The sequence below is a fragment of the Cyprinodon variegatus genome, unplaced genomic scaffold, assembly GCF_000732505.1.
Source record: "Cyprinodon variegatus isolate N-32 unplaced genomic scaffold, C_variegatus-1.0 Scaffold850, whole genome shotgun sequence".
In the NCBI taxonomy this organism is placed as follows: Eukaryota; Metazoa; Chordata; class Actinopteri; order Cyprinodontiformes; family Cyprinodontidae; genus Cyprinodon; species Cyprinodon variegatus.
In genome coordinates this window covers 300,423-327,865 of record NW_015151303.1, presented here as the reverse complement: position 1 = coordinate 327,865, position 27,443 = coordinate 300,423, and the positions used below count along the sequence as shown (strand labels likewise).

At 40.1% G+C, this 27,443-nt stretch overlaps 1 protein-coding gene across 1 annotated transcript in view; it reads left to right on the top strand.

Moving 5' to 3' along the window:
* LOC107099244 (forkhead box protein O1-A-like) overlaps positions 1-16,223 on the top strand; it is a 19,586-nt gene extending 3,363 nt beyond the window's left edge. The window contains exons 2-3 of the mRNA XM_015397299.1: positions 12,233-12,424; positions 12,513-16,223. Coding sequence (XP_015252785.1) covers positions 12,233-12,424; positions 12,513-13,667 — 1,347 coding nt within the window. The 3' untranslated portion in view covers positions 13,668-16,223. The remainder of the gene's footprint in view (positions 1-12,232; positions 12,425-12,512) is intronic.
* Positions 16,224-27,443: the final 11,220 nt, after the last annotated feature.

Below are 27,443 nucleotides of genomic sequence, written 5' to 3'. Positions count from 1 at the left end.
TGTCCTGGGTCTCCCCCAGGGCCTCCTCCCAGTAGGATGTGCCTGGAACACCTCACCAGGGAGATGTCCAGGAGGCATCCTAATCAGATGCCCAAGCCACCTCCACTGGCTCCTCTCGATGTGGAGGAGCAGCGGCTCTACTCTGAGTCCTTCCCTGAATGACTGAGCTCCTCACCCTATCTCTAAGGGAGACATCTCCTGGTAGGGTTGGACTCTGCCAAGGTTGCCCTTAATCACAGATTCTGTTCATAACTTTTATGAGCAATATTTTTAGGAACAGATCTGTTTTGGTGGCCTTAGGATTGCGTCTCTGTTATTCACAGATAATGTGGTTCTATTGGCTTCATCAGGGCGTGATCTACAGCTCTCACTGGAGCGGTCTGCAGCCGAGTGTGAAGCAGATGAGGATCAGTGCCTCCAAATCCGAGACCATGGTGTTGAGCCGGAAAAGGGTAGAGTGCCTTCTCCTTTACTGCCCCTAGTGGAGGAGTTAAAGTATCTTGGGCTCTTGTTCACGAATGAGGGGAAGATGGAGCGGGAGATCGACAGGCGGATTGGTGCGGCGTCTGCTGTGAAGCAGGCGCTGTACCGGTCTGTGGTGGTGAAGAAAGAGCTGAGTCAAAAAGCAAAGCTCTCGATTTACCGGTCGACCTACGTTCCTACCCTCATCTATGGTCATGACCAAAAGAACGAGATCCCAGATACCAGCGGTGGAAATGAGTTTTCTCCGTAGTGTGTCTAAAGTGGACTAATTTTCCTAAAAAACTGAGTTTTGTAGTAAATAAGTGTAAATAATCTCTGACCGGACTCTGATCGATTCATGTTTCTGTTTTAGCAAGCCTCTGCTGTGGTTTTAGTTCTCTTGCAAATACCAGTAAGGCTCCACATAAGAATGAATAACAGTGCCCTCTACAGGAAGGCAGTAAGATTACAAAACAGAAAAACATTTCTTTTAAGCGGATGTTAGCTAATTGGATGGAACAAATTTTCATTTAACAAAAATTAAAAATTACTATTCTTAAGTCGATAATTTTTTTTTAAATCCATAGTACATACATATACATGTAATTATAATATATATATATATATATATATATATATATATATATATATATATATATATATATATATATATATATATATATATTTACTTCAGTTAGGGCTGTCTGGACGAGAGGCCCCTGTGCCAACTTGAATCAGTATGGACGCAGTGGCTCATTAATAAAGGCGGATTTATGCTTGATCCATCGTAGCATCCACGACCCTCAAGCTGGCCAAAATCACACAATGCAAGGGGGTTTCATCTGGCCGTATATATACACATCCAGGAGGAGGAAATCTGTGTTTAATCAGAAAGAAAACGTAATCAATCTGACTAGATGATTTGATAGAATTGATGACACATTGGCGCTATAGAATTAAACCAAATGATCCCTGATCTGTCTGTGTCTCCATTTGGTTTTTAACTGCAGATTGTATCACACAACAGGACTCTATTTCATATTTTGATTATTTTTGAAGCATGTTAGTTACTCTTTCTTTGGGATATCATTGTAAAAGTGCAAACTTTGAATGCAGGCCATCCCTCCAGTGCAAAAATTAAATAAATATGGTGTGAAATGCAATTGTACCTTCCATCTTTAGAAATGTTTTTTAACAAAATAATTCCTATTCCATAAGTTGAACCTGAAGGTGGGGGCGGGCTTTCTGTTTAGGATCACTGTACATAGATAACATGCAGCCTCGTCCTGAAGCCCTGCAGAGCTGGATGGAGAAAGGGTGGATGGAGGGCATCCAGTTCAAGCCTCTGTTATTAACTCACTGATGGGTGGAGCGCAGGGCAAGGGCGATGCTGGTGCCTTTACAGCTTCCTGAAACCCTCCCCTCCCGTCATGGAGAATTCTTTGTTTTCCTTCTAAAAATTGTCACTGCAGCTCAGAGATGCTGATACTTCAGCCACAAGCAGCGGCCCCAGGGAGCTGGGGGCGGGGGGGGTCGCTTCCCCTGGGATGTCGGTGGCTTTGTTAAATGCCCGAGCTCAGCGTGCAGCAGACGTTAAGCCATTTACTGGTGCTGTTTTTCTCAACGAACTGTGACACTTATGGAAAAGGAAGTGGCACTCTCAAGCGCAACAGGCACAATTTGTTTTTTTATTTTCATTCTAAGCATCTTTTTCTGCAGTTTCCAAAAACTATTTACTCCACTTTGACTCAGCAGCACTTTAAAGAGAATAAATACCCCTTCATGGATTTTTATGGCGGCTCTCAGTATTAGCTGAAATGGTTCATCGTCAGGAGGACTGCACCATCTTCATCCAAATATTTGCGTTTGCTCTCTGTGGAAACTGATGCTAGATAAGCCTGAACGTATTTTTTCAGGAGGTGAGCTGCTCAGTGGAAACACCCCTCAGATCAACAAGCAGCTCCTGATGAAAGCAGCCAGTTCTCGCTTTAAAAAGTTAGCAAAACTAAAAAAAAAAATCTAAGGACAGACATTTAAATGTACCTTCAACCCAAAATATAGTCTATTAATATATTAAATTCAACAACAATAACATTCATATAACCACAAGTTTCAGGTTGCTTTCTTAGGATTTCATGTGTGACCAACACAACATAGTGAAACTTGTGATACATGGTCACAGATTTACCGTTCATTATGATTTGACAAGAATTCTTGACAATAATAAAAAATAAAATAAAATTAACATTAAAATAATTGAAAACTCTAAATAATAACTTTACTTTTTTTTAAAAATCAAATTAAAATAAAGCTTCCACTATATTTCATAATACATATTTTCACAGTACAGTCTTAAGAAATATTGTTGATGTCTGTGGGAGTTGAACTCACAACCTTAGGAGTACAAGCTGTATGCCCTAACCACTAGGCCACCACTCCCACTTTATAAAGAATTGGAAATATAACATACTAATATGTTAGTACAAAAATTTTAAATGAATAAAACTTTGTGTTTCTTATATCATATTAATTGAAAAATATATAACTGCATGTATATATTTCATCAAGTTAGTTTTGTTCTTTTAAGGGGTTGTGACCAGTAAGAGATTTTTGTGATATTACCTTTGACTCGTCATTCATGTGATTAAAATGCGATCTAAGGCGCCTCCTATTCATTCTGACGGCAGAGGTCTGGACTATGGTCTGACCCAAGATGGCCGCCCCAAATGCATGTCGTCCTCGCTGCCGGCAGCATACTAATGTCTATTTCCTTTATGATTCGAGTTATTCTGGTCATGCCATAATGGTTATTAAGCTTGAATATCTGCATTGGACCAACTCCTGTGACGCCGCTTGTGCATCAGATTTATGGGTGTAAAAGAAACAAAAAGTACAAAGGTTCCTGCTCTGGACTTAAATCTGTATATAAGAAAATGCAAATAATCTCATTACTTTTTTAAACTTGTTAAAAAGTCTATAATTAATTAATTAATAAATTAAAACTAACAGGTTAAAGTCCCAGCCCTAAAAATATACATCTAAAATACTTCAAGCCGCCTATAAATCAACCCATCTTTGCACAAACTCAAAGTTGTAATTTATGGCTTTCAAAAAGACGGTTTTTAAGATAGCTTTTAATGAAATAAAGCGGAAAAATCTCTTCTATTTCTTTTTAATTACTAATTGTATTTCAAGTGTAAGAAGTACAGTCAGAATAAGTAGCCTAACTTTAAGTAGTTTTCCTACGTGGAATCGATAATTCCCACTAGGGTTGAAGGATTACAATTATTTTCAGCCAGTTTAATTGCAATTAAATATTATTTTGATTTCCCAGTGCAGCCACATTGAGCTGCATAGGAGAGAAAAGTCGAGTGCGGTTGGAAAATTGCACCTTAGGCTCTCCTCCCCAGGCTCATTTGAAATGCTTCTGACCTCCCTGTGTTGACAGAAAAACTTTTTGTCATCCAGTGGCAGGAAAATTCAAGCATTACTAAAGAAAGACCATTGACGTCGTAGTTCCAGTTTCCCATGTTCCACCAGGATGATGGTAGTGGCAGCATCATGCTGTGGGGAAGCTGATCAGAGTTCATGGAAAGAGACAGAAGGACAAACCAAAAAGACAATTCAAGTTTGGGGTGTAGATTCACCTTTCAGACACGTAGCGACTCTCACCAAAGCCACAAATGCTAACCACAGTTTTCAGATTCTTATAATGGTATATAATTTTGCCTCCACTTCATTATTATACATAACTGACTGTGTGGACTGCCTTGTGTTGTTCTATCACATAAAACCTAACCAGAAAATATCAGCTTTTTCATCATTGTTCATATTAAAAAAGGAAAAAGATTTTTTTTTTTTTTTTTTTTTTACTCTGTTTAGGAAATTACGTGAGATAAAGACGATTAAAGAAGCAAAGGCTATGTTCACACAGCAGCCTGAAGTGACCCAAATCCATTTTTTTGCCCATATGCGACCTGGATCTGTTTTTTTCCATTGCGACCCAGGCCGCTTGGATATTTGGTCCTGAATCCGATACGAATCTGATCTTTTCAAATGCGACCTGCGTCTGAACGACCAGGTCGCATTCATCTGACCTGAATGACACTATTACCCGACAAAGGTCACTATTCTGCCTCTTTCTACTTAGAAGCAGCAAGAAAAACAAACAACCATGGCGGACGATAATGCGGAGAGTAGTTTTAAGTTTAAATACAAAGATTGTGTTTTTAAGGTTGGGAAAGATCGCTAGATGTGCTCCAGCACTAACATCCATGTTAACTTCCGTAAACACAGAGCATGCTGGCCTGTGATGTCATTAATTCTTCTACTGTGCATGCGGGACACTTGCATTGTATCAATGCAGTTTACATAGGAGATCGCATACAAGTCACATGTATTTGGAAATGTGAACGGCAACGAAAAAAAATTGATTTCACAAAGAAATTGGAATTGAGCATTAAGGCCTCCAGTGTGAATGTAGCCAAAGAGGTGCACGTTAATTAAACAGGAGGCAGAATCAGAGTTTTGGGGCAGAGAGTGTGTGAGTTCAGCGAAGATGAAGCATGGAACAGTCAGCTGACTGGCTGGTTAGGGGGCAGCAGCCTGTCTACACGTGCAAGTCAGAGGAATCTGTGGTATGTGGATCTCTGTATTGTCCTCCAGCCTGCCTTGGATAATAATCCCCTACTGTATGTTTCTGTTTTTTCAGCAAAGCAAACTTGATCTTAAATACACTGGAGGAAAAAAAAGGAGGCGTCAGCGAAAGACACAGAAATCAGGAAAGAAAAATATAACCAAAAAGCTGTTTGTTTTTTTTCCCCCAGTCGTTGCTAAGCTCTCCTTTATGTCTTAGTTTGTCTACTTTGTTGGCCATCTTCTTTGTTCAACGCATAGCACAAAGCTCTCGGTTCCTTTAAACTGTTCGACTTTGGAAGTAGGTCACTTCTTTACATGTTCGGCGTTAATGAAGCAGCCTTTCTTTGTCAGAAGGCGTCGGGCTCTCTGCTCTCTCTCGCTTCATCAGGCCTTTTTTTTCTTTTCTTTTTTTTTACCGCCCTGCAGACAGACAACTCAGGTCTCACGCTTACGCATCCTGGGTCAGAGGGGAGGGGTGCACAGGAACACAGTGTCAGGAAGTGGCTTGTCCTTTCACTGTAATCTCAGCTCATGTTTTCTGCTTTCCTATTCCCTTATTTACATTAGACTTCTGACAGCGCTGCAGTGGGAGGTACAGGCTACAGGATGGTTCTGATTCAGCATCATTTGCACCAAAAATCAACAACACAGTGATGCTAAACATCATGTCAGCTTGTTTATAGAACAGGTACAAATAGTTGTAGTTGTAGTTGGTGTTTACTTCCCAGCTGAGGTCCTAGTTGCTGCACGGATGGTAAATACACCAATCAGGAAGCAGGCTTCCTACTTCATTAATCCTCTGTTAATGTGTGTTTGAAACATGAACAATTGTTCAACATTTCCTCATTTTTTCCACAACTTTTGAATGAAAAACCGTTTAAACAATGCAGGCACGATGAATGCATCTTTGATATAAAACAATGAAGTATTCAAAGAAAATATCTCTCTATCTCTATCTTACTGCTTCCTTGCTGGCGAGGCTGCAAGGAAGCTCCCCTGGGAGCTCCTCTGTCCTGTCTGTGGTTTGGCTCTGCTGCTCCGTTCAACATGTTTGAATTAATTGCAAGTGAGGCCACTTTCACTGTGGTTGCACCTGTTGCTGCAACTGGGCCTTGTTTGTGTACCCATCCTGCGACCGTTACTGCAGGCCTCATGCTTCGCTACACAAGAAACAGCAGCTGTGTCACTTCGATTGTTTTGAAGTCCATGGCGAGGACTCCTTTCATGCAGCGGCTCCTCCACATAGCATCTGCAGAGAGAAGGCGCAGAGGTCACCCCATTTAGCAGCGCTGCTTAGCCACCAGTAGCTGCATAGTTTTGGTTCCTGTTGAGTCGTGCATCAGATGCGGCGCTTCCAGATTTTTAGTTCTCCAGCCAGAGCGAAAACATGAAACTGCACTTAGATCTTTGCTCCAGATTAGTTCAAACTTTCAGAGTAAAAGTTTTCATCAGTGTATTTCAAATAACAGCCACTGAATCCAAAATGTGTTTTTTGAAGATTTACATGGCGGAGCAAACCAAAGTAAGGATAATCATCCATGCTTTTAATGAACTTCAGAAGAAAGTCTGAAATACTGGAATCCATTAGCCTGAACAGTTTCTGCTCCAATTGTCTTAACAAATGCGCCGAACTAGAAGTTCATTTTTTCGCAAGTTTTTAAGTAGAATGGATTGGACTTTGAGAAGATGTTTTGTTCCAGTCTAAAATCCCTCGACGCTTTTAAGTGTTTGCCCAGGATTGCCTTTAACAGGGCTGAACGATTTTGGCCAAAAAATCCTAAAATGATGATTATTTTTCACCAATATTGCGTTTTTATTGTGATTTTCCTTTGCACTAACCATAAGCATGTAGATGTTTCATTTCAGGGTTTCTGTGTTTTCATGACCTCGAAAGGTTGCTTACCCAGATTCCATTGTTTCAGGGCTTTAACCCTTTATAGGGCACACTGTGAAATACTCGGAAAATTACAATTTCAAGCCAATAGTGTTATTGGAATCAAGAACAAGAAGTTATTACCTTTGTAACAGTTTTGATGGCAAAAAGTAATGTCAATGTAATAACAAGAAACTTGCCCGAATATATTCAGAAAAATAACAAAATTTATTCTATTAGAAATTCATGAAAAATACTCTAAGAGTGAAAGAAACACATTTTTTCTTCATAACCATGGTGGCATTAATGCTGATACTCGCACTTACAGTTTTTAGTTTATAAACCTACATATAATTGTTAACTAGTCTTATTTAATTTTTATCTTTACTTTTCAACTTTTCAATAAGTTACTTTTTTTTTCAACTTAATTTACAGTAGGTAATATATCATTCAAGGGCTCATCTAATTGTCAAATGCCAAAATAGGATGTACAGCCATGTAGCAGTAGCTTTGCTTAATGGCTGGATATAGATCTTGTGCTTCTAGACCTCACTGAGGGACAGAGGGGGTATGTAAGGGGTATGCAAGTGATCAAAAAGTGTAACTTGCCTTATAAAGGGTTAATGTAACCTTGGTGTGAAAAACTTCTATTTGCATGGCTGGATTTGCATGCTAGCTTCAAGTCTCTTTTCCCCTCTGAGTGGCAACTAAACTCACTTTAAGCATATATCGCCTCCTGAAAGGCTGGGGTGAGAAATTCAGGTTCTTACTCTATTTAATTGTAATTTTACCTAAATTGAGTGCTTGTATGATTTGAAAATTGTGCTTTATTAAATTCTGATTATGTTGTAAATACATTAACTGCCCAGGCCTAGCCCTTCCACCAAGGCATGCTCAAGAGACAAGAAGCTGACATGGGTCACGCTTTTTCCACACTCTTGTTTCACATAAAAATCCTTATCCATGCTCACAAGTATCTCTTTCATCTTCCAGCTGTCCCACAGTGTCTGGTTTTCCATTTTTGTTTTTGCTAATTAAGTTGTTCTGCACTCTCACCCATGACTGCTGGAAGTGGGGGGTGCTGGGGGTACTGCAGCAGCCACTAGCCACATTTCTTATGAAGATTTTGTGAAATGATTTTGAGTCTTTTTATTTTACTATAAGGTGTATTTGGATTTAATTTAATTATTACGAGGCCGAATCAACACAAGTTCATGGAAGTTACGTTGTCGTGGCAACGTCAAGCAATCTAGAGCGTGTGATCCCGCTCGCGTCAGCAGACTAGTACATTGTACATTGTCAGCAGACTACCGTAGTACATTGGCTAATGACAGAAACGAGGAGGAAATATGGCACAGAAACGCATTTCGGATTTGTACGCTCATGAGAGACTTTATCTTCACTAACTAAAAATGTTAACACACTTTTATATCTATTCGTGCAGGTTAACGTTACCATAGTATTTTGAGATTCTGTTATTTTTGTGATGGATGTGGAGAATTGTTCAATAACTTTTAAATAGTATAATAATATAGCTATTTTGGAGCTAATGGAGTCACGTGTGACATAAACACAGTGACTCAGGTTCATGCCAGCGGACTAAATCTATTGGTACCCGGGTACCCGCATCAGTGGTACCTGTGATCATTGGGGCACTCGGGGCAGTGACCCCCAAACTTGAGGAGCTGTTACAGCAGATCCTTGGAAATACATCATACATCTTGGCCTGGAAAACTCTAGAAATGTTTGTGGCTTTAAAAATTTTTTTTTAGGTGGACTGGAGTAAAAAAAAATGCTGTTTGGATGGTAAAGATTGTAAAGAAGAAAACCTGGTGTCAGGCTTTCTTGATGTGATGCTCTTGAATCTGTGGAGCAGTCAGGATGTCTTTTGTTTTGATTGGGCCGAGGTAAAATCATTCAAAGATCTTCCAAAGGCAGCAGGAGAAAGTCCCTGTGAGGTGCGGCGGATGATCTGCTGTGGCCACAGACCTCAGCTCTGCTTTCGGGAGGCATGTTTTTACGTTGATGGAAAGAAAAAGCCGGTGTACAGACTGAGCCCTGCGCTGCAAACTGCTGAGATCTATGTTCTCCAATAATGACTCATTTCCTGTCTTCAGTTACAGGTTGAGATCATCTGAAAAAGGGAGAAAAATGGAGAAAAGGTCATCGATAGAATGAATAAATGTCAGAGTGAACGCTGCATTTTGCAGCCGTGCTGAAAGCGATAACTCCACCTTTAGTTTGTTCAGCCTCCGTGTGCAGGATGTCCTCTGACACAGGAAGCCTTATTTAAAAAAAAGAGAAAGGAGTCAGTGGAAGAGAAGGGGTGGGGTCATCGGGGGCGGTCACAAAGCAGGTCAAAGCCTTAACGCGCCGCGTAGGACCGCTCTCCTCCTTTCTGCGCCTTTCCATGCAACCTGTTTGCATGTGTCGTGGCCGTGGAGCTCATGTTCAGCGAACTCAGTGACCCCACTCCTCTGCAGACTTTTTCACCCTCCCCATCTTCTCTGTGAACTCTGCAACCTCTCCTCACTGTGTAAAAATTCCCATTGTGCCTAATCCTCCTCATGTGGATGTAAGGTTAAAGTTGAACACCTTCCTATTTGACTGGATTGACTGTTTTTAGAGAAAATTTAGAGATTTTCTAAAAGCATATTTAAATGTATTTCAAATCAAAGGGGAAATCAGCAGATGTAGGGTTTTCATGTTACTAAAACCTATAGATGGCTTCAGAAAATCCAGCAGTGGTTTTGACTATGAGTTCCTTTATCTCCAGTGGTTGTCGTCCCTGTTGAACTCTGTGGTTGAGGACATCTGGCTTTACTATAGGCTCACATGGTTATTTAGGGGAAATTCCCTGCTAGCGCATGTTGTGTTGCATGTTAGTCTTTCATTACTCCCACCATCCACAGCTTCATATCAGGTTACATATTAGGACTATATTTTATCTAGAAAACAAAAAAATACCCAGAACGTCTCACTCCATCAACTTGGGGCTGTTTTCCTTCCTGATGGAGTTTTGGCGGAAGAGGATTGTTTGGGTTACAGTAGGGATCATACCTTTAAAGGAAATTATTTCATGTGGGCTTTAGTTCTGAATGTTTTTGAAAAAGAACAAAATGCGAGTCAAAATAGTCTGAATTAGTGCAAAATATTACACATAAGAGATGCCATCAGCATCTGGTCATTAAAACGAGCCATTGTTTTGAATATTTCAGCCCTGAAATTACTTCCTTTTTACTTTCAAGGCAGCAGATTAAAGTGAGCGATGGGATATGTCTGTGCAAATGACAATGAGATCTGAGATTAGGGTTTATAAAGTACCTCAAAGTGTGTTTTAAAAGAACAATAGTTTTATATAAAGGGTTTTCTTAAGTCACATTATGTTTATTGATAGAATAAGGTTATTTACACCAAGCGCCTATCCTGACAGTGTTTTGTTTATAGACTTAATAGAATTCTTAATTGAAATATATATATATATATATATATATATATATATATATATATATATATATATATATATATATATATATATATTGTGTATTTTGCTAATTAGATTTCACTTCTACAGATGTGCATTTAAAAATGAAAACAAGTGGCTGCATACAGCTTAAAGTGATAACAGACAGGCTTATGGGAGGAGTTTGGATCTGATTCATTTTAAAAGACTCATTCAGAAAAACACCTAGGTAATATGTATAATATTTATCAACATTGTTCCCCTCAGGATATAGTTATTTAATATATATATATCAATAAAAAAATAAAAAAAGTTAAATGACAGTTTTACTACCAGTGGAGAACTTTCGATTTCTAATTGAAAGCGCATTGGGGATCTCAACATCCTAAAAAGCAAAGACAAAAAACTAAAATGTGAATTTAATCAAAGAAGCACAGAAAACTGACTTTACTTTCAGGATTTTTTTCTTTTTGTGTTAGATAAATTATTGCTGATTTGATCATTTCAAGAGTTAGAGATGTAACAGGTTCCTCAAACTAATCTACAAATTTGTTTTATTTCATAATTTGTGGAACCTGCAGATATTTGGACTTGACTAGAGCTACAGCATTAATCTGACATTGATATTATTATATGTATCGTTCTGATATTGAAGAAAATTCTAGATTGAGTATCGGTGAAATGAGCCTAATCCTATACTATATAACACTATATTTCTATAGTAAATATAAATTTGGTCAATACCTCTTGATCAAAGGAAAAGTTTCCCCTTTTTAAGGACATCTGTTTTTTTACATGAAATAAATCAAGGATATCCAAGGTCATATTTCAGTGCAGCAGTGTCTAAAGACTAGATTAAAAACTATATTTCCATTATATATACTGTATGTCCTGCTATTTAATCCAGGGTGGAATCATTAGCAGCTTTGCTTATGTTGGAAAACAGGAGGTCTCTCCTCTGCCCTCCCTATTTGCTCTGACTGCATGGGGGGCTTTCAGGATGAGGCAGCTACCTGTGCCTGTGACACCGTGCTTATTATGACACGGTCAGGTAGCATGGAGAAACTCACAGCACAGAGAGACAGTAACTGTAGAACGATTGCTGCTTTCATGTGAAATTGCTAAATGCACACAGAAGTCACTAGATTTTTCTCTAGTAGCTTTTTTTGAAGCTTTTCTTCAGGTGATTGAAGGACATTTTTGTTCCTGTTTTTATGATTCTCTGCAGGTTCAGATCTGAGTCCATCACAACACCCAGATTCAGAGCCTAATTGCTGCTTTCTAGCTGGATTAACTGATGCTGGGTGCTAACTCTGAAACAGTCTTCCTTTGTTCCAAAATGATTATTTCAGTTTTGTCTAGATTCATCTGCAGGAAAGTTTGAATGCGTTGATTTCTTCTACACATTTACCCAGAGCTGGAGTCGGCTCATAGCTGGGCGTCGTCTGCATAGTTGGTCATTTTTGTAATAGTTTTTAGAGCTGAGTTAGAGGGAACATGTAGATATTGAATCGGAGGGACCCTAATATGGACCCTTGGGGGCCACCTCATGTGTACTGACAAAAAGAAATTCCCATAAACATCAAATAGGATTTAAACCAGTCCAGTGCTTAAAAGAGCATGTTATAAACAGGTGTCCTGTATCCCTGAATGTTTTAACGATAGTTGTAATCCAATGCCCCTCTGTAAGCAAATCAATTCACTGAATCTCTTCATTTGATCTCAGCAAAGCTTTTTTTTCTCATGTTGCTTCTCTTAAAACCTCTTATCTAAGTTGGATTTTTTTTTCTGACTAGAACTCCATCAGGCACAACCTGTCCCTGCACAGCCGCTTCGTACGCATACAGAACGAGGGGACGGGGAAAAGCTCCTGGTGGATGCTTAACCCTGAGGGAGGAAAGAACGGGAAGTCGCCTCGACGGAGAGCCGTCTCCATGGACAACAACAATAAGTTTGCCAAGAGCAGAGGAAGAGCCACAAAGAAGAAGGTAGACACGTCTCTGAAGAGCATGTCTGTAACACCTGGGTTGCTTTTAGACAGCTGTAGGAGCTTTCCGTGTGTTTTTCTGTCCATAGGTGACCTTACAGGAGGCTGCAGAAGGGGAAGGAAGCAGCCCTGGCCCCCAGTATTCTAACTGGCTGGGAAGCCCAAACTCCCACAACAGCGAGGATTTCGAAGCTTGGAGCTCCTTCAGAACGCGCACCGGCTCCAACGCCAGCACTCTGAGCGGACGCCGTTCACCGTTCCCATCTGAGACGGACGACCTGGCGGAGCCCGAGGGACACATGTTGTTCCCCGCAGCGTCGGCGACCAAGTTGGCCTCCACCCTTCCCAGCCTGTCAGAGGTGTCCGGATCTTTGGGCCACCACGGCTCAGAGCGGGTCATGGAGAGTTTGCTGGATAACCTCCACCTGCTGTCTCCCAAAGCCCCCCTGCTAGGCTCAGACTCTCCACATCCCTCAAACGCAAGCAGGCTCCAGAGCAGCTCGTACGGCGCCTCTAGCCTGGGCCAGGACTACAGTAAGTCCATGTACGGCCAGTCGAGGCTGAGCTCGCTCTCCCCGGTTCCAATGCAGACACTTCCAGAGAACAAGCTCGGCGTTTACGAGAACCAGTACATCTGTCCAGCCGGGCTCCTTAAAGAGCTGCTGACGGCTGATGCAGGGACCAATAGGGACACTGTGCCTTCCAGTGATACAAGGGCGTCCAACACTGGAGGCGCAACTGGTCTCATGTCTGCCTACAGCAGCCGCAACCGCATAGAGGGTCATCCTGGTGTTAAAATAACCCCCCCGCATCAGAAGCACACAGGTCTACATGTAAACTTGCAGCCTGTACATAGCCATGCTGCTGCTCCCGCAAGAGACTTGAACAGCTGTAACATGATACCACTAACTAGTCTCTCGGGGGTCCCTCAGCACCTGACCAGCATGAGGACATGTATGCAGCCTCGGCAGGGATGTCCGCCTCACAGCAATGACTTTTCAGCTGCCTATGGCAGCAGCTACAGGGAACTGAGCTCAGTTCACCATCACGTCCATCATCAGGAGCGGCTGCCCAGCGACTTGGACAACATGCCCATCGAGAGGCTGGAATGCGACCTGGAGTCGGTGCTCCACGACACCCTGATGGACGGCGGCGGGCTGGACTTTAACTTTGACCCGGCAGCAGGACCTCACGGGTTTCCCCAGAGGGTGAAGAACAGCACGCACAGCTGGGTGTCGAGTTAGGAGGCAGAGTTAGCTCCATCTTGGTTGGTGTTACGCAGGAGAAATGTGTAAATACTGAAATAATCGTTCCACCTGTAGGATTATTCTTATAAGTAGGTCTATACAATGGAAAATGTTATCATATTTAAAACAAACTGACGTAGAGATTGAAGCAGTTATTAGATAAGATGAAGGACAGTTAGAAGGATGTTCCTGCATTGGCCAAGAAGTGAGACTTACCTACAGATTTTATCTCAACAGGTTTAGGTATTATTTTTTTTTGTTGCAAAAAACCTAAAGATAACTTCTTACCTTTTCTCCGCAAACTAAAGGATTTGTTCTAAATCTGAGCAACAATTCAGGGCCCATACAAAAGTTCAAAGTTTTATCAAAAGGACTTCTATCATCTTGAATTAAGTCTTTACTGGCTGTGGTTGGTAAATTATGTTATTTCCAAAAAGGTGAAGCATCTGAATGTGTTTTCGACCTTTAGCCTAGTCATAAGCATACATTTGGGGAATTCACCAACATATTAAAATGAAGGGGAAACGGAGTTAAACTGGGTTTGTCCATATCTTGGTCAAACTGGGGAGGATTGATGGTGTTCAGGTCAGGGTCGTTAGCTTTACACTGTGTCTAGGCATCATTCTGCCCAGGGAAGATGTGAACGTGAAATGTTTGGGAGCCCAGCAGGTTCTGCTGGTTCATGTTCTATTGCTTCTGCCATCAAACACTTTAGCATATTTCCACAAATGCTCGTATTTAAATGTAAGTAAAACTTAAGGGACAGATCTATTCAATCTATTTCTATCTACAAAAACTCTTTAAGTTATAGTCAAATCTGCCCAGAGCTTCCTGTCAGAACATCAAAGAAAAAGAAAACAGAAGTTCTAACAAACAAACGGCTTCCTAGAGAGAGCCTTTTTATTTAGATATTCTATAACTGATCGTTTTTAGGGTCTGGGAGGGGCTGAAACAATCAATCGGATTAATTAAGTATATAGACTCTAGCTGACAGTGCAACCCCCTCACCCTGTGAAAAACCCTATTTTTGCAGGGTGATGACCAGCTATGTTTTGTTTGTGGTTGTTCAATCTCACACACACAGCCGCTACTCCAACCTTAATGCAAAGTATTAACAAATCGCTTCAAAAATGTCCTATTTTCTAATGAATGACACAAACAGCCAATCAGAAGAACATTTTACTTTCCGTATGAAGCTATTTATTTTTTTATTTTTCTCATTATGATGGGAGATTCCTCCTTTGTACTGTATTGATGTGTAACTATCTGTATATAAAGCATAAATTGTTGTAAAGTGGCTGTTGAGGACTTCACAAAAACAGAAGGAATACCACCTTGCATGTAATAAGTGTTTTTTTAAGTTGATTAGGCAACTTTTTTTTTATGTTCTTGCCTTTATGCTTTAAATAAGTGTTGTTGTCTTGTAAATAAAGCTTATCTAAATAGGAGTCCTTAGATAAACTGTGGATTTAACAGAAAAGTTGTTTGAGCACAGATCTGTGTATTTCCAACAATTGGACGACTTTTTAAAGAAGAGAGATTTCAAAAAGGTGATGGGATGAATTTATTCATCAAAATCGATAAAGATCAACATAAAAAACGGAGCAGTGTTGATTCAGTGTCGCACCAAATACTCGCTGCAGTAAACCGTAAGATGAGTGCCTCTCCTCTGTGCCTTCGCTGTCTTATCTCTTGAACTGTTATTACGTTTGAGTAACATTTCACATTCAAATCTAAGTGAGTCTTTTCTCTCTTAATACAAGTGAATCCTTGATTTTATCAGGCAAAATGAAACAATTGAAGAAATATAAAAAAAAACATTATTAGGAGAAAATGTCATATTATTATGTAATTATTCTACTTTAAGAGCAGAAATTCTCATTCTGTTGGCTGGTCATCTTAATCTGCTCAAATTAAGGGTATATACAATTATCTTAAGATATTTTTACTTATTTTTGGATCAGTTTTTGCACTGTTTGTCTCACTGAACTGGAATATGGCTAAAATTGTCTCATTCCTGGATGTTTACGTATTTCAGTCCGAACCGTAGTAATGCAGTTACGAACCGTCGTACCTCGACATGTTTTACCTCTGAAGTATTGAAGAGATTTTACAGCGATTTTTCCTCAAGCAGTCAGATTCTGACTTTGCACTTATCTTTTACCTATTTTATCGCATAATTACAGGGTTTTCTATTCTGTATTTTAATTCTGAGATGTAAATCGTGTTTTAATAAGAGCAAGGCTTCATAGAAGTATTTATTCTGTTTAGAGGATTATAGCCATCAGCTTTCAATAAATATTGCATGATATATTAACTTAAAATGAAATAATAATCAGTAAGAATGATCTTTAACCTGCAGTAAATGACTCAACAAAACTTTGCACAAGATTTGGTTAGAGCTGTTGCAAACATCAAGATAAAGGTTTTGTAAATGAATTCAAGATGTAATCTTTACTACTTTACTTGGAGGCAGTCAATGTAAACATTTTATCACCAGTATCTATGTTCAGATATTTTTGAAAGGCTTGTTTATACCATTCAATAATCAAAGACCTTTTGTTAATAAATGAAAAAAAAGACAAATCCATGTGTGTCTGTCGATTATTGAGGTCTGATGCTGCTGAATCCTGCTCCCATCACAGCACTGCACCCATATAGAGAATGGAAAAATATATACAGTGAGGAAAATTACTATTTGAACACCCTGCTGTTTTGCAAGTTCTCTCACTTAGAAATCATGGAGGGGTCTGAAATTGTCATCATAGGTGCATCTGTGAGAGACATAATCAGAAAATAAATCCAGAAATCACAATATATGATTTTTTAACTATTTATTTGTATGATACAGCTACAAATAAGTATTTGAGCACCTGTCTATCAGCTAAAATTCTGACCCTCAAAGTCCTGTTAGTCTGCCTTCAAAATGTCCACCTCCACTTCATTAATTATCCTAAATTAGATACACCTGTTTGAGGCCATTGGCTGCATAAAGACACCTGTACACCCTATACATTCAGTACGAATCCAACTACTAACATGGCCAAGACCAAAGACACTAGAGACAAAATTGTAGACCACAGGACTGAAAGGGGTACGGGGAAAATGACAAGCAGCTTGGTGAGAAAATGTCCACTGTGGGAGCAACCATTAGAAAATGGAAGAAGCTAAACATGACTGTCAGTCTCCCTCTGACTGGGGCTCCATGCAAGATCTCACCTGGAGGAGTCTCAATAATCCTAAGAAAAGTGAGAAATCAGCCCAGAACTATAAGGGAGGAGCTGGTCAATGACCTGATAGCAGCTGGGACCACCATTTCCATGGTTATTGTTGGTAATACAGTAAGACGTCATGGTCTTAAATAATGCATGGCACGGAAGGTTCTCCTACTTAAACCAGCACATGTCAAGGCCTGTCTTAAGTTTGCCAATGACCATTAGGATTATCCAGAGGAGTCATGGGAGAAAGTCACATAGTCAGATGAGACCAAAATAGAACTTTTTGGTCATAATTCCATTAACCGTGTTTGGATTAATGATGAGTACCAACCCAAGAACACCATCCCTACAGTGAAGCAAGGAGGTGGTTGCATCATGCTTTTGGCATGTTTTTCTGTACATAGGACAAGGTGACTGCACTGTATTAAGGAGAGGATGACATGTATTTTGGGGAACAACCTCCTTCCCTCAGTTAAAAGTTTTGAAGATGGGTCAAGGCTGGGTCTTCCAATATGACAATAACCCGAAGCACACAGCCAGAATAGGCTCTGGAAGAAGCGTGGCCTAGCCAGTCCTCAGACGTAAATCCAATAGTGTCATGATCTTGGCACTGATGACTGGCTTAATGGTTCATTCCATTCACCTGTCTAGCTCTGTCCAGTTTCTCTTCACCGTTCATCATTCACCTGCTCCAGTCTCTATTTAACCTGCTTGCTCCCAGTCATCAGTGCCAGATAATTCAGGCCTTTAGTGAGAGTTCTCTAGCATACCTGTTTGTGTTCTGATTTCCTCATCCGACCCGTTCTGCCTTTGGACCTTTGAGCCTACCTGTTCCTTTTCTAATCCGTTTGCCTGACCTTTCTTCGGACTCCTGCTGGATTCTGCCTGTGGACTGAACCTGGTTCTGATTCCAGAATTCAACCTGGATTTCCCTTTGGTACCTCTTTAGATCTCTGATCTTCTGGCTTGGACTCCTGTGAACGTCTTTGACACCGGCTTTGGCTTCGCCTTCTGAGAAGTCCTGTCTTCCTTTATGTGTTTGGATCTGTTGATCATCCAGTTCTGAGGTCTTCAAGGCTTCAGCGTCTGGAACTCTCCGGGCATTGTCGCCGCATGCTGTTTTCAGCCATTTGGCTGGAATCCACTCCTTCCTCTGTGCACTGAATGAACTTTAAGACCAGGTTCGAGACTCACGCGTTCGTAATCATCCACCGTCAGGTTTACATGCTCACTAACCTGATTTTTCCCTCTGCAGAGGTTCCTGCCTTAAACGTCCCTGCAGATCCTTTGTTTTTAATAGACGCTTTTGAGAAATCTGGCTTTCTGTTTTCCTTGAATTCTAGGTCCACTGTTTTGAGCCTTTACAAATAGTGAATCTTTGGAGGGAGTTCAAACTCAGCAACATCCCTGAAACCTTACTGACCTACAGAAGGTCTGAGTGGAGGAGTGGGCCAAAATCCCTCCTTCAGTGTGTAAAAACCTGGTGAAAAATCACAGCTAACCTCTTGACCTCTGTAATTGTAAACAAAGGTAGCTCCATTATCTTATTTCAAATTCATAACATCTAACAAGCTTAGGTTAAGAGCAAGAAAACAGATCATCATATATTCCTACTGAGATTAAATGTAAATGCACTTTTTAAGAGATTTTTGTTAATTTTAGGTCTGGTTTTCTGCTGTTTTTGTCTATCCATCCTTTCTGCAGATTCAGTAGTTAAACCATGACAATCACCAGGGACAAAAATCTGAAGATTTAGCTCTAGACATTTAGAATATTGATAACTGTGCAGTCGCTTTATCCTTTGTTCCAAAGATGGACCACAAGTGATGTATCTGCATACGCACATCCTCTCTGCAGGACTCCTCTCTCCCCACTGTGCAGTGTGCAGGTTGTGGGTGATAAGGCCATCAGCCCTGTGGCTAGTCTGGTGTAACATTTAATCAGTGTCCACAATAAAAACAAAAAACAAAAAGTGAATCCTGGATGTAAACATCTTTAAAGTCTTTATTTACTATAGTTTTATGCTGGTTTGCTTTCCAGCTTCAAAATATAACCAGTGAGTATTTCAAAGTGTTAAAATACATTCAAAATATTTTTTTTTTATTATTTATAAAAAAGACTTATTAGTGATCAAATTTCTAGGTTTTTAAATATAATAGGCATTTATTCTCAAATAATTATAGTTTTTTTCTATTCATACTATAATGCTAAAAGCTATTAGCTGCTTTAAAGGACCAGGATGAAAAATAAAAGGGGACGTTGTTTTGTGATTCTGTGTAACATAAACAAACATGTAAAAAAATATTCCTTGACAAACATCCATCTATCCATTTTCCGTCACACTTACCCTTGGTGGGCTCACAAGGGGTGCTGGCGCCTATTTACAGCTGTCTATGGGCGAGAGGCGGGGTACACCCTGCACATGTCGGAGTACTGGAGCTGTAGCACACCGAGGTAATGCTCAAGAAGAACATGCAAAGTCCATGCAGACAGAGAGGGGGCTGGAAATAGAACCCAGAACCTTCTTGTTGCAATGCGGCAGTACTATCCACTGCACCATTGTGCAGCCACATGTTGGAATCATGTTATGTAAACACATCTGAAAAAATATTAGAAACCTGTCAGCATGTGAAACAAAGATAGAAAAGCGCTTCTACCATGAAATATTTTAAATGTTGCAGTAATTCTGCACCAAGGGCTGCAAAGGTGCTGCAAATACATAAATGAGCTGCAAATGTAAAATACTGCACACAAAACACACAACAGAAAAAAATGATGGGGTATCAAAACAAATGCAAGTTCAGAATAGCGATGAACTATCTCTGCATAATGGAAGAGCTCCAGACCTCTAGAGGGAGACAATCATTAACTCATATGGGACCAGAACATAGATCGACCCTTAACAGAACTTTAACAGGATGCCCATCTAGAGGAGATTCAGAGGGTTTATTCACACCAGCCACATTTGGTCCACTTTAAACTAAATCTTTTTCACTCTTCTTCTGTACAATTTGCACAGGTGTAAATGAACACCAACAAAACTCTGGTTTGGAGCAAGCAACCGGATCGAGACTCACTGAGTGAGCTTCTAAACAAACTCTGGTGCGGTTCAGTATAAATGCAAACTGTTCTTGGTCTGATCCAAATGCATAAAGCACATGTCTGTTTGGACACCGTAGTATTAACATAGTATCAAAATCATGCCGTTTCTCATTTTGCGTACCGATGTGTTCTCATGTGCTCGTGTACTCGTGAAACGTCATCAACCTCAGCCCCTGTACTGTTCCAATTCACAAGAACAGCAGACCTAGAATGGATGGACAAAGTCCCCAGATGTTGTTCTCGCCCCTCCCTATTTACCGAGTATGCATCAGAGCAGACTTGTCTTGAGATTGACAGCTTAATTAATTTGTTTAATAAAAATTTTTTCTGAAGTTGAGAGGACTGCAGCATCCAGTGGACTTCCGAGGGTAACGGCAGCCAGGGCTAACCGCAGACATTCTGCAGCAGCCCTCCCTCGGGATAGCTGTTTGTGAAGGACCGCTGGCTCTGATGCCGATTTTTTTGTTTCATTTGGCAAAATTTTCATTTGATTTGTGTTTATCTGACTGTGTTAATTATTATTCCCCCACTAAATGAAAAGTCAGAATTTATTATAATCTAAAAGCTATTAATAACAGGAGGTGAAATGCAGCTTCAGAGGAGCCGAGCGTGTGGTGACGTCATGATTACGCTTCTGTTCCAATTGACCCATATTGTTGCGTGCTCCCGTTCTCACCAAGTCCAGACTTTCTTGTGTTCTCAAGAACATACTTGGCGAGGAAACTAGTCCGTAGTCGCATTCTTGTGTTAGGATAACTATCATTGACACTTGTGAATTGAGAAACGGCGATACTTGTTCTGCTACCTGCTGCTTAGCAATGCAGCTACAGGGAGCGGTGCATCTTCATCAGCTTCTTTCTGACACATTAAGTAAAAAATATAAAATTAACAGCTCTCTATCCTACCATATCAGTTACTGACGGTAGCAAAGAATGCCAGACACAGCATGGCTTTGCCGTGAATTACAGACTACAAGCAAAAAAAGTACAATTTGAATAAAATCAGACCTAGTAAAAAGCAAATAAAGAGCGCTTTATTTGCATTAGACATTTCTTGTCTAAATACTCCCCTAATATCTCTGAGCTTCCTGTTTATGTCTTTACTAAGAATATGGTCCCATATGAGTTGATGATTGGTGTCTCCCCCTAGTGGTCTGGAGCACTTCCATCATCTGGAGCTACTTTGCAGTTTTTCTTAACTTTCACTTGTTTTTGTAGCCTGAATTTTTACTTTGCATATGTTTAATGTAATGTTTACTGGGCTGCTTGTATTTGCCACACATTGGTGCTGCAGCCAATGAAATCTAAGTCAACTTTTCATTAAATAAATGTATTCTCCCTTGTTCTGAGCATGTAAATAAGACAATACAATTAACAATACATTTAAAATAAGAAAAAACAACCCTATTGTCTCATTTCAAGAGCTAAACAGTAATTACATTTGAAGTTCATCTTGGTATCTTCTCAACTTGGTTGCAGGTGAGAGGTTTCCAGATTGAATGTACACTAAGGCTTTTTTTTATCTTTTTTTTCTTTTTAAAGATAAGGCCATTCCAAAAAAGCCATTTTGTAGTAAAATGGAAATATATGTAAGTCAATTTTTCTCTAAATAACTATATTTTCCCTTTAATTGAACAGGTAAGTAAGACAATTTACTAATGGAATAAGACAATTCAAGACAACTCTTTTTCTTATTTCAAGTATAATATAATATCTGATTATCTCATTTAAAGGGCAAAAGTACTCATTCCATTTGCAGGTCATCTTGTTAACTTGCTCAAATTAAGGCAGTTATACTTATTGTAAGACTTATTTTTAGATGGGTTTTTGCAATGCCACTTTCATATTCATCCCAGGATAAACATGCTCCCCTGGATGCAGTACAGGTGTTGTAACAACATTATACCCCTGCTGGATAATGTCCCCAGTTCCAGAGCCTAAGAGGCACTTTAATAAAACATTAGTGGCTGTACCGTTTAAACGAGCTTCTGTTCTTTTTATCTTGCATGTTTCCTTTCTTTGAAATAACATCTTCAACAATGCTTTTCAGATGTGAAATTGTTTTCTTTTCTGCACAGGTTTTTTGTTTAACCTTTTGATCTGTGTTCTTTTTACCTTTCCTTGTCCTGTTTAGACCCGTACACATTCATTTGCTCACTTGCTTCACACATCTGAATTTCCCCCGATGTGGAAAAATAAAGTTGTTTTTTAAAATTGTTCTATTTTTCATGTAATTTTTTTTTTTCCAAACATGGTTTGGCAGCTGTCAATGTGTTACACTTTCTTGCTTCTGCAATCAGGTAACTGTTGCTTCATTCAAAGGAATGTGGTTGAACATGTGGTTTGCTGTGCGTTAACATACGTCTAACTACCAGCTCTAAATGTCTCAGCCCACAATCAAACCAAAGGTCTACTACCCCCTAGTTTTGAGTCACTGATTTATTTTACGGCCCATTGTTGATACGTTTTGTTGTCCCCTGCTGAATACATACGATGTGACAGAAGTAGCTGCAGGAAGGCTGGAAATAATAAAATCCTGTTGTTTTCATCTTGCTCTCACACACCTGGTGGTATGACTGTGTTGGCCGTAGCCCTCATATTGTACTGCTGTGAAGTGTCACGCTGACCAGGCCAGCACTTCCTCTGAGTCATAGTGAGGCCTACACAGCTCCTGTCTCCTCTGTGGACGCTCAGGTTCGTGTATCACACAGCGACTGACCGGGTGCTAAATGTTAGATGGTGAGGAAAGGACTGACAAATGGTAGGACGTGTCTGCCAGTAGAACAGAAGAGAAAGAAAAAGCAAAGTTAGCACTGGAAGGTTCAGGAGGTTTGATATGTTTACAGTCCTGTAGACCAACTCTTAGCTCAGTAATAATAAATAGTGTTAAACTTCCTTGCCAACAACATGCCTACTTCTCATTCCCTAGTCCATGTATTTTCCCAGCCTCTAATGGAGTAGAACAACAAAAACAACACCTAAATCTGAGGTCATTTAGTTGCTGGGAATTGTTTCATTAAAAGTTTTCTTTTTAAAGCTAAATTTCTCTGGGAAAGACATGTAAGGCTGTTGTTTGAGTCCTGCTTGGATGAAAATCACATGGTGGAATAATGTTGAGTCATAAATTCAATAGTTATCACTAAATTAGGATTTTAAAATATCATACAATCCAATTACTCTGGTTTAGCAAATTATCCATCTGGTAGCCTGCTTTTAGGGTTTTACTTTAAACAAGAGTCAAGGCTGACACTCCTTTAGTTTCAGCCACATAACTGTCTCTGTTTAAATGACTAATAAGTTCACAGCTCTATGTAAAGCTGATAACATTTAGCTTTGGGTCAGAGTGCGTCAGTCTTCCAGTCTGCTTTAGTTTTCACTGCGCATCATCTGGAGGAGAACGATTAAGGACATTTTGAGAAGGGGTATGTTTGACATGCTCAGAATAGATCATCGTACTGTTCGGTGAGTTGTCTACCTGATCCAGTATCAGGGGGTGCCGTGGGGGGATTGTCCCTCCTGAGATAGTGTTTAGGGCTAGCCCTGGGTTACACTACTGCACTCCTCTCTATGGTAGTGTCCGGTCCCGGACCCTCTATTTTTGCCTGCCCCTTCCCACACTGGAGGGTCTATACTATCCCAAGAGGATAGTATATGCATGAGGAGTGCAAGAATATGTTTAGTGTCTGCCACTCTATGCATCTCTGTTGAGAGCTTGTTTATTTGCTTATGGGTGTAAGTGTGGGATTGTGTGAATGTGACTTGAACATGAAGTTGTGTTGTCTGCTTGTCAGGTTGGGTGTTTGCCTCCCCCGTCCCACCCACTGAGCATCCTAGGTCCCCTGTATGACCAGGGCCTGTCTCCTCCCCCTTTTTATGCTCCCTGCCGGCTCACTGATGGTTCTCTAGGTGCAGGGTTTGGTATTTCAGTGGGTGCCGTCTCATTCCCTGTGGCTGCCGGACTGGACCTGGGCCTCATGCCCCTGTGGGGTCCCCACAGGGGCATGAGGTGGTGTGTCCCTTGGCCTTGGACCCCAGGGCTCTCATCCGGGTCAACCTTAGGCATGACCGGCCACCGGCGGAGCCCATGGGCTTGCTGCCACGGCCCAGTGGGACCTGGCACTATGGCCTCCGGGTCTAGCCCTTCAGAAACTGGGCTCCTTTGGGGTTTGGCTCCTCGATTGGTGAGCCTCCGGGTGCTCTTGTGTCCCCTTCTCTGGTGGGTGAGGCCATCCCTATCTGCCCACCTTGTGTCCCAGTGATCTGGGGTGCCTCTGGATATCTGGGACCAGGGTCTCCTCTTTATCAGCCCTGGGCCCAGTAGGACGAGTCTGGAGCCACCTACACCTGCTATTAAGCATATTTTCTTTCTGGAGAAGCTCTGTAAATTCTTTATACACGAGCATGCCCATGCATGCATAACACAAGAGCTGGGTGTTCACAGATACACACTAATACTAAACACTAAGTTACAGATATATACCACCCTGATTAATATTGTTCAATTCCCAAAGAAAACTTCTAGGAGTTATTGTATATTTTCTGTGTCTGTTTTTGCTGGGATTTTTCTCTCTTTTTATGCATTATTTGATAGCTCTATCTCTTTCTCTCTCCCCTTAGTTCTCTCTCCCCTTAGTTCTTATACCCTCTATCTTTCTCACCCTCCACTTCATCTGTGTGTCCATTGTATCCAATTTTACTCCTGGAATAATTTTCTATAAAGTTTAATATACAAGTAGCAAGCGGAACCTTATGGCAACAGTCATAATGGACATGAATAGAAAAAAAAGAGCCAATGTAGAGGGTCCAAAGAGCCACTTGCAGCTCAAGGGCAACAGCACTATGGTTTTAGGGTTTAATGATCTGTCTATACTTGCAGGTACATTTTAATCTATCCTAATATTTAATTAGTGGTAGGTTTATTCTTTATACATCGTGTGTATTGTCACTTTGTTAGCCAGATTAGAGAGAGTAGAAGGCCTTCCTTCACATTGTGGATGTCACTGTGTGTAAGGAGGTCATCTAAATAGCACAGCCTTCTTGTCTTTTAAAGATACACAGGATATGGGCACATCTTGGAGCCGGTCTGATAGAGGAGAGCTATCTGTAATCCTTGGGCATGGATGGCGTGTCAGTTTCTGATACCAACAGCTAAACATCCACATGATCCAACACATACACTCATGAGGTATAAGAAGGAGAAGATGACCTTGTTCGGGGCTCAATCTTTGCCGGACGCTTGCGGACGTGATATTTGAGCCCACAGCTGTGCAAGCTCCAAGCATTTTCTCTGTCCTGTAATGACCTGATCTGGAATAAACTCTGTTACTTTTTTACTCCTGTTTTTATAGTCCTTTTTTATATGGTTTTACCCAATTTGAGTTAAGAGTAGTAAATAACTTGCTCCCAGGAAAAGAACTAGAAGGGAAGTCCCGAGGCGCAACTGCCTTCAAGGGGGCATAACTTCCACATTCAACATTAGAAAATAATTTTATCCTTAATAATATAACCTTATCCTTCAGATTTATAATCCTGCAGATTTTAGATGCATCGATCCTCTAATTCAGCTGAACCAATGACCAGGCCATTGCAGAGCCATTGCCTTGCTAATAATTTAAATCAACCCTCTGAATGTTTATAAAAAGCCGACTTTAGATTTTCCCGTAATCAAACTGCAAATGTTACAGCAGATTAGAAAAATTATAAACTGGCAGACACAAAAAACATTCTTTTCCAACTATTGTTTAGGTTGGAGGAGGTACTGCTGCAGAAAATATGTTTCCTTTGATCAACAGATCATCAGTTACTAAAAACAGAGGAATGAGATAGAAAAATGAATTTAAATATCAGATTCTGTTAATTTTTTTAACTGAGTTAAGATGGCTTTCGGTGCAACAGTTTCAAAGTGAGGTAATAGTTTCCTGTCGTACAAAAAGAGCTCCTACGTCTAGTTTTGGTTCTCTGCTCATTTATAGCTAAGCTGACTATGCCTTTATTATTAAGTAATGCTGTAATCTCTCCTTCGTTAGTTTCACAGATTGCAAAAGATTATTTTAGTTGTAGGAAATATGGCAAGCCCATTCGTCATCTCTTAAGACTGGCACGAACTTTACCACTAGAGCTTGAGGATTATTTCTGGTTTGAGATGCAATCAGGTCTAATTTTTTTTGCACAGATCAAATGGAAAAAAAAAGGGAGGAAATCAGGTCACACATCTATTCTCACTTAGTCTTTTGTGAGACGTGGGAAACTTGATGGTTTCTGTGATAACAGCTTCGTTTCCTGTCTTAAATGACGCCACATTGCAGCTTCTGTAGCCAGGAGCTGTAGGTGTGTGTCTGAGTAGAGTAGCTCCAACTTTGGGAATCAGTTTAATGTGGTGCAAATGTACATAGTATATAATAGTGTGTGATTATTAAATAATTAATCCTAATAATTCATTTATGTGAAAACAACAGATATGCTGTTGAATTCTTACTTTATTAAACAACAGGGTGATATTTCATTGTTCGATCAGTGAATGAGCCACAGAAAGTGCGTCTTGCAGCTCTTGAGCTGCAGGTTGCAGACCTCTGATCTATGCAAACTGTGGTCCTTTCTCCAAACAGCTTAAACTAAAAGGTGTAACATCTTTATATTTAAATCATTGTTATTGTTAATGTTAATTCCAAAAAAATGTAATTGATGCAAAGGACCAGTATATTTTTCTATGTGTCTTTATGTCTTTAGTACAGGGGCCATAAGAGGGGCCTGGACCAGTTCTCCAGGAGCACAGGCCCAAATTAGCCCCTGTCTAGAATTATAGTAACTAATTACTTTCAGTCAGTTAAATTTATGAGTAACTTGTTTTGAGATTATGTTTATGAGTAGTTTTGCTACATTGTAACATCCAGTTACAATTATTTTACTTAAAGGTTGCTTCTATAATGATGAATCCACAGAACGCCTGGGGTGGTGTGGAATAAAAGTAATAATTTAATGGAAAATAAAACAAAAAAATCACATGAATAATAGCTTTATACATTTTTGATGTGTCCAAAATGTTAATTTACTTCTGGTTATTATGCCAAAGATTCTGCACCAATAGGAGCTCTGTGATAGAGCTAAGAAATGGCTTCTTCCTAGTCTTTCATTTCTCAGATTCAAACCAAAAAAGTAGCTAAATAAAGCTGAACATTGTTCAAGCTTTTGAGCGTTGATGCAAACTTAAGGAGGCAAATGTATGGATTCTGCCAAAAGTCCACACACACACACAACAGATTCTCCTATAAGGAACTTTATTTATACATATTAACAGGGTCATTATGAGAAAAACAAAAGCATCTGTATGAAGTAAAGCTGCTCTTAGCAGTATTTATTGGATTTTGGCAGAATCCTGATGCCAAACAAAGGTAATAGAAATATACCCCCTATGCTGCTTTTCTTCTAAACTAGTAATTTAAATGTTTGGTTGTTTA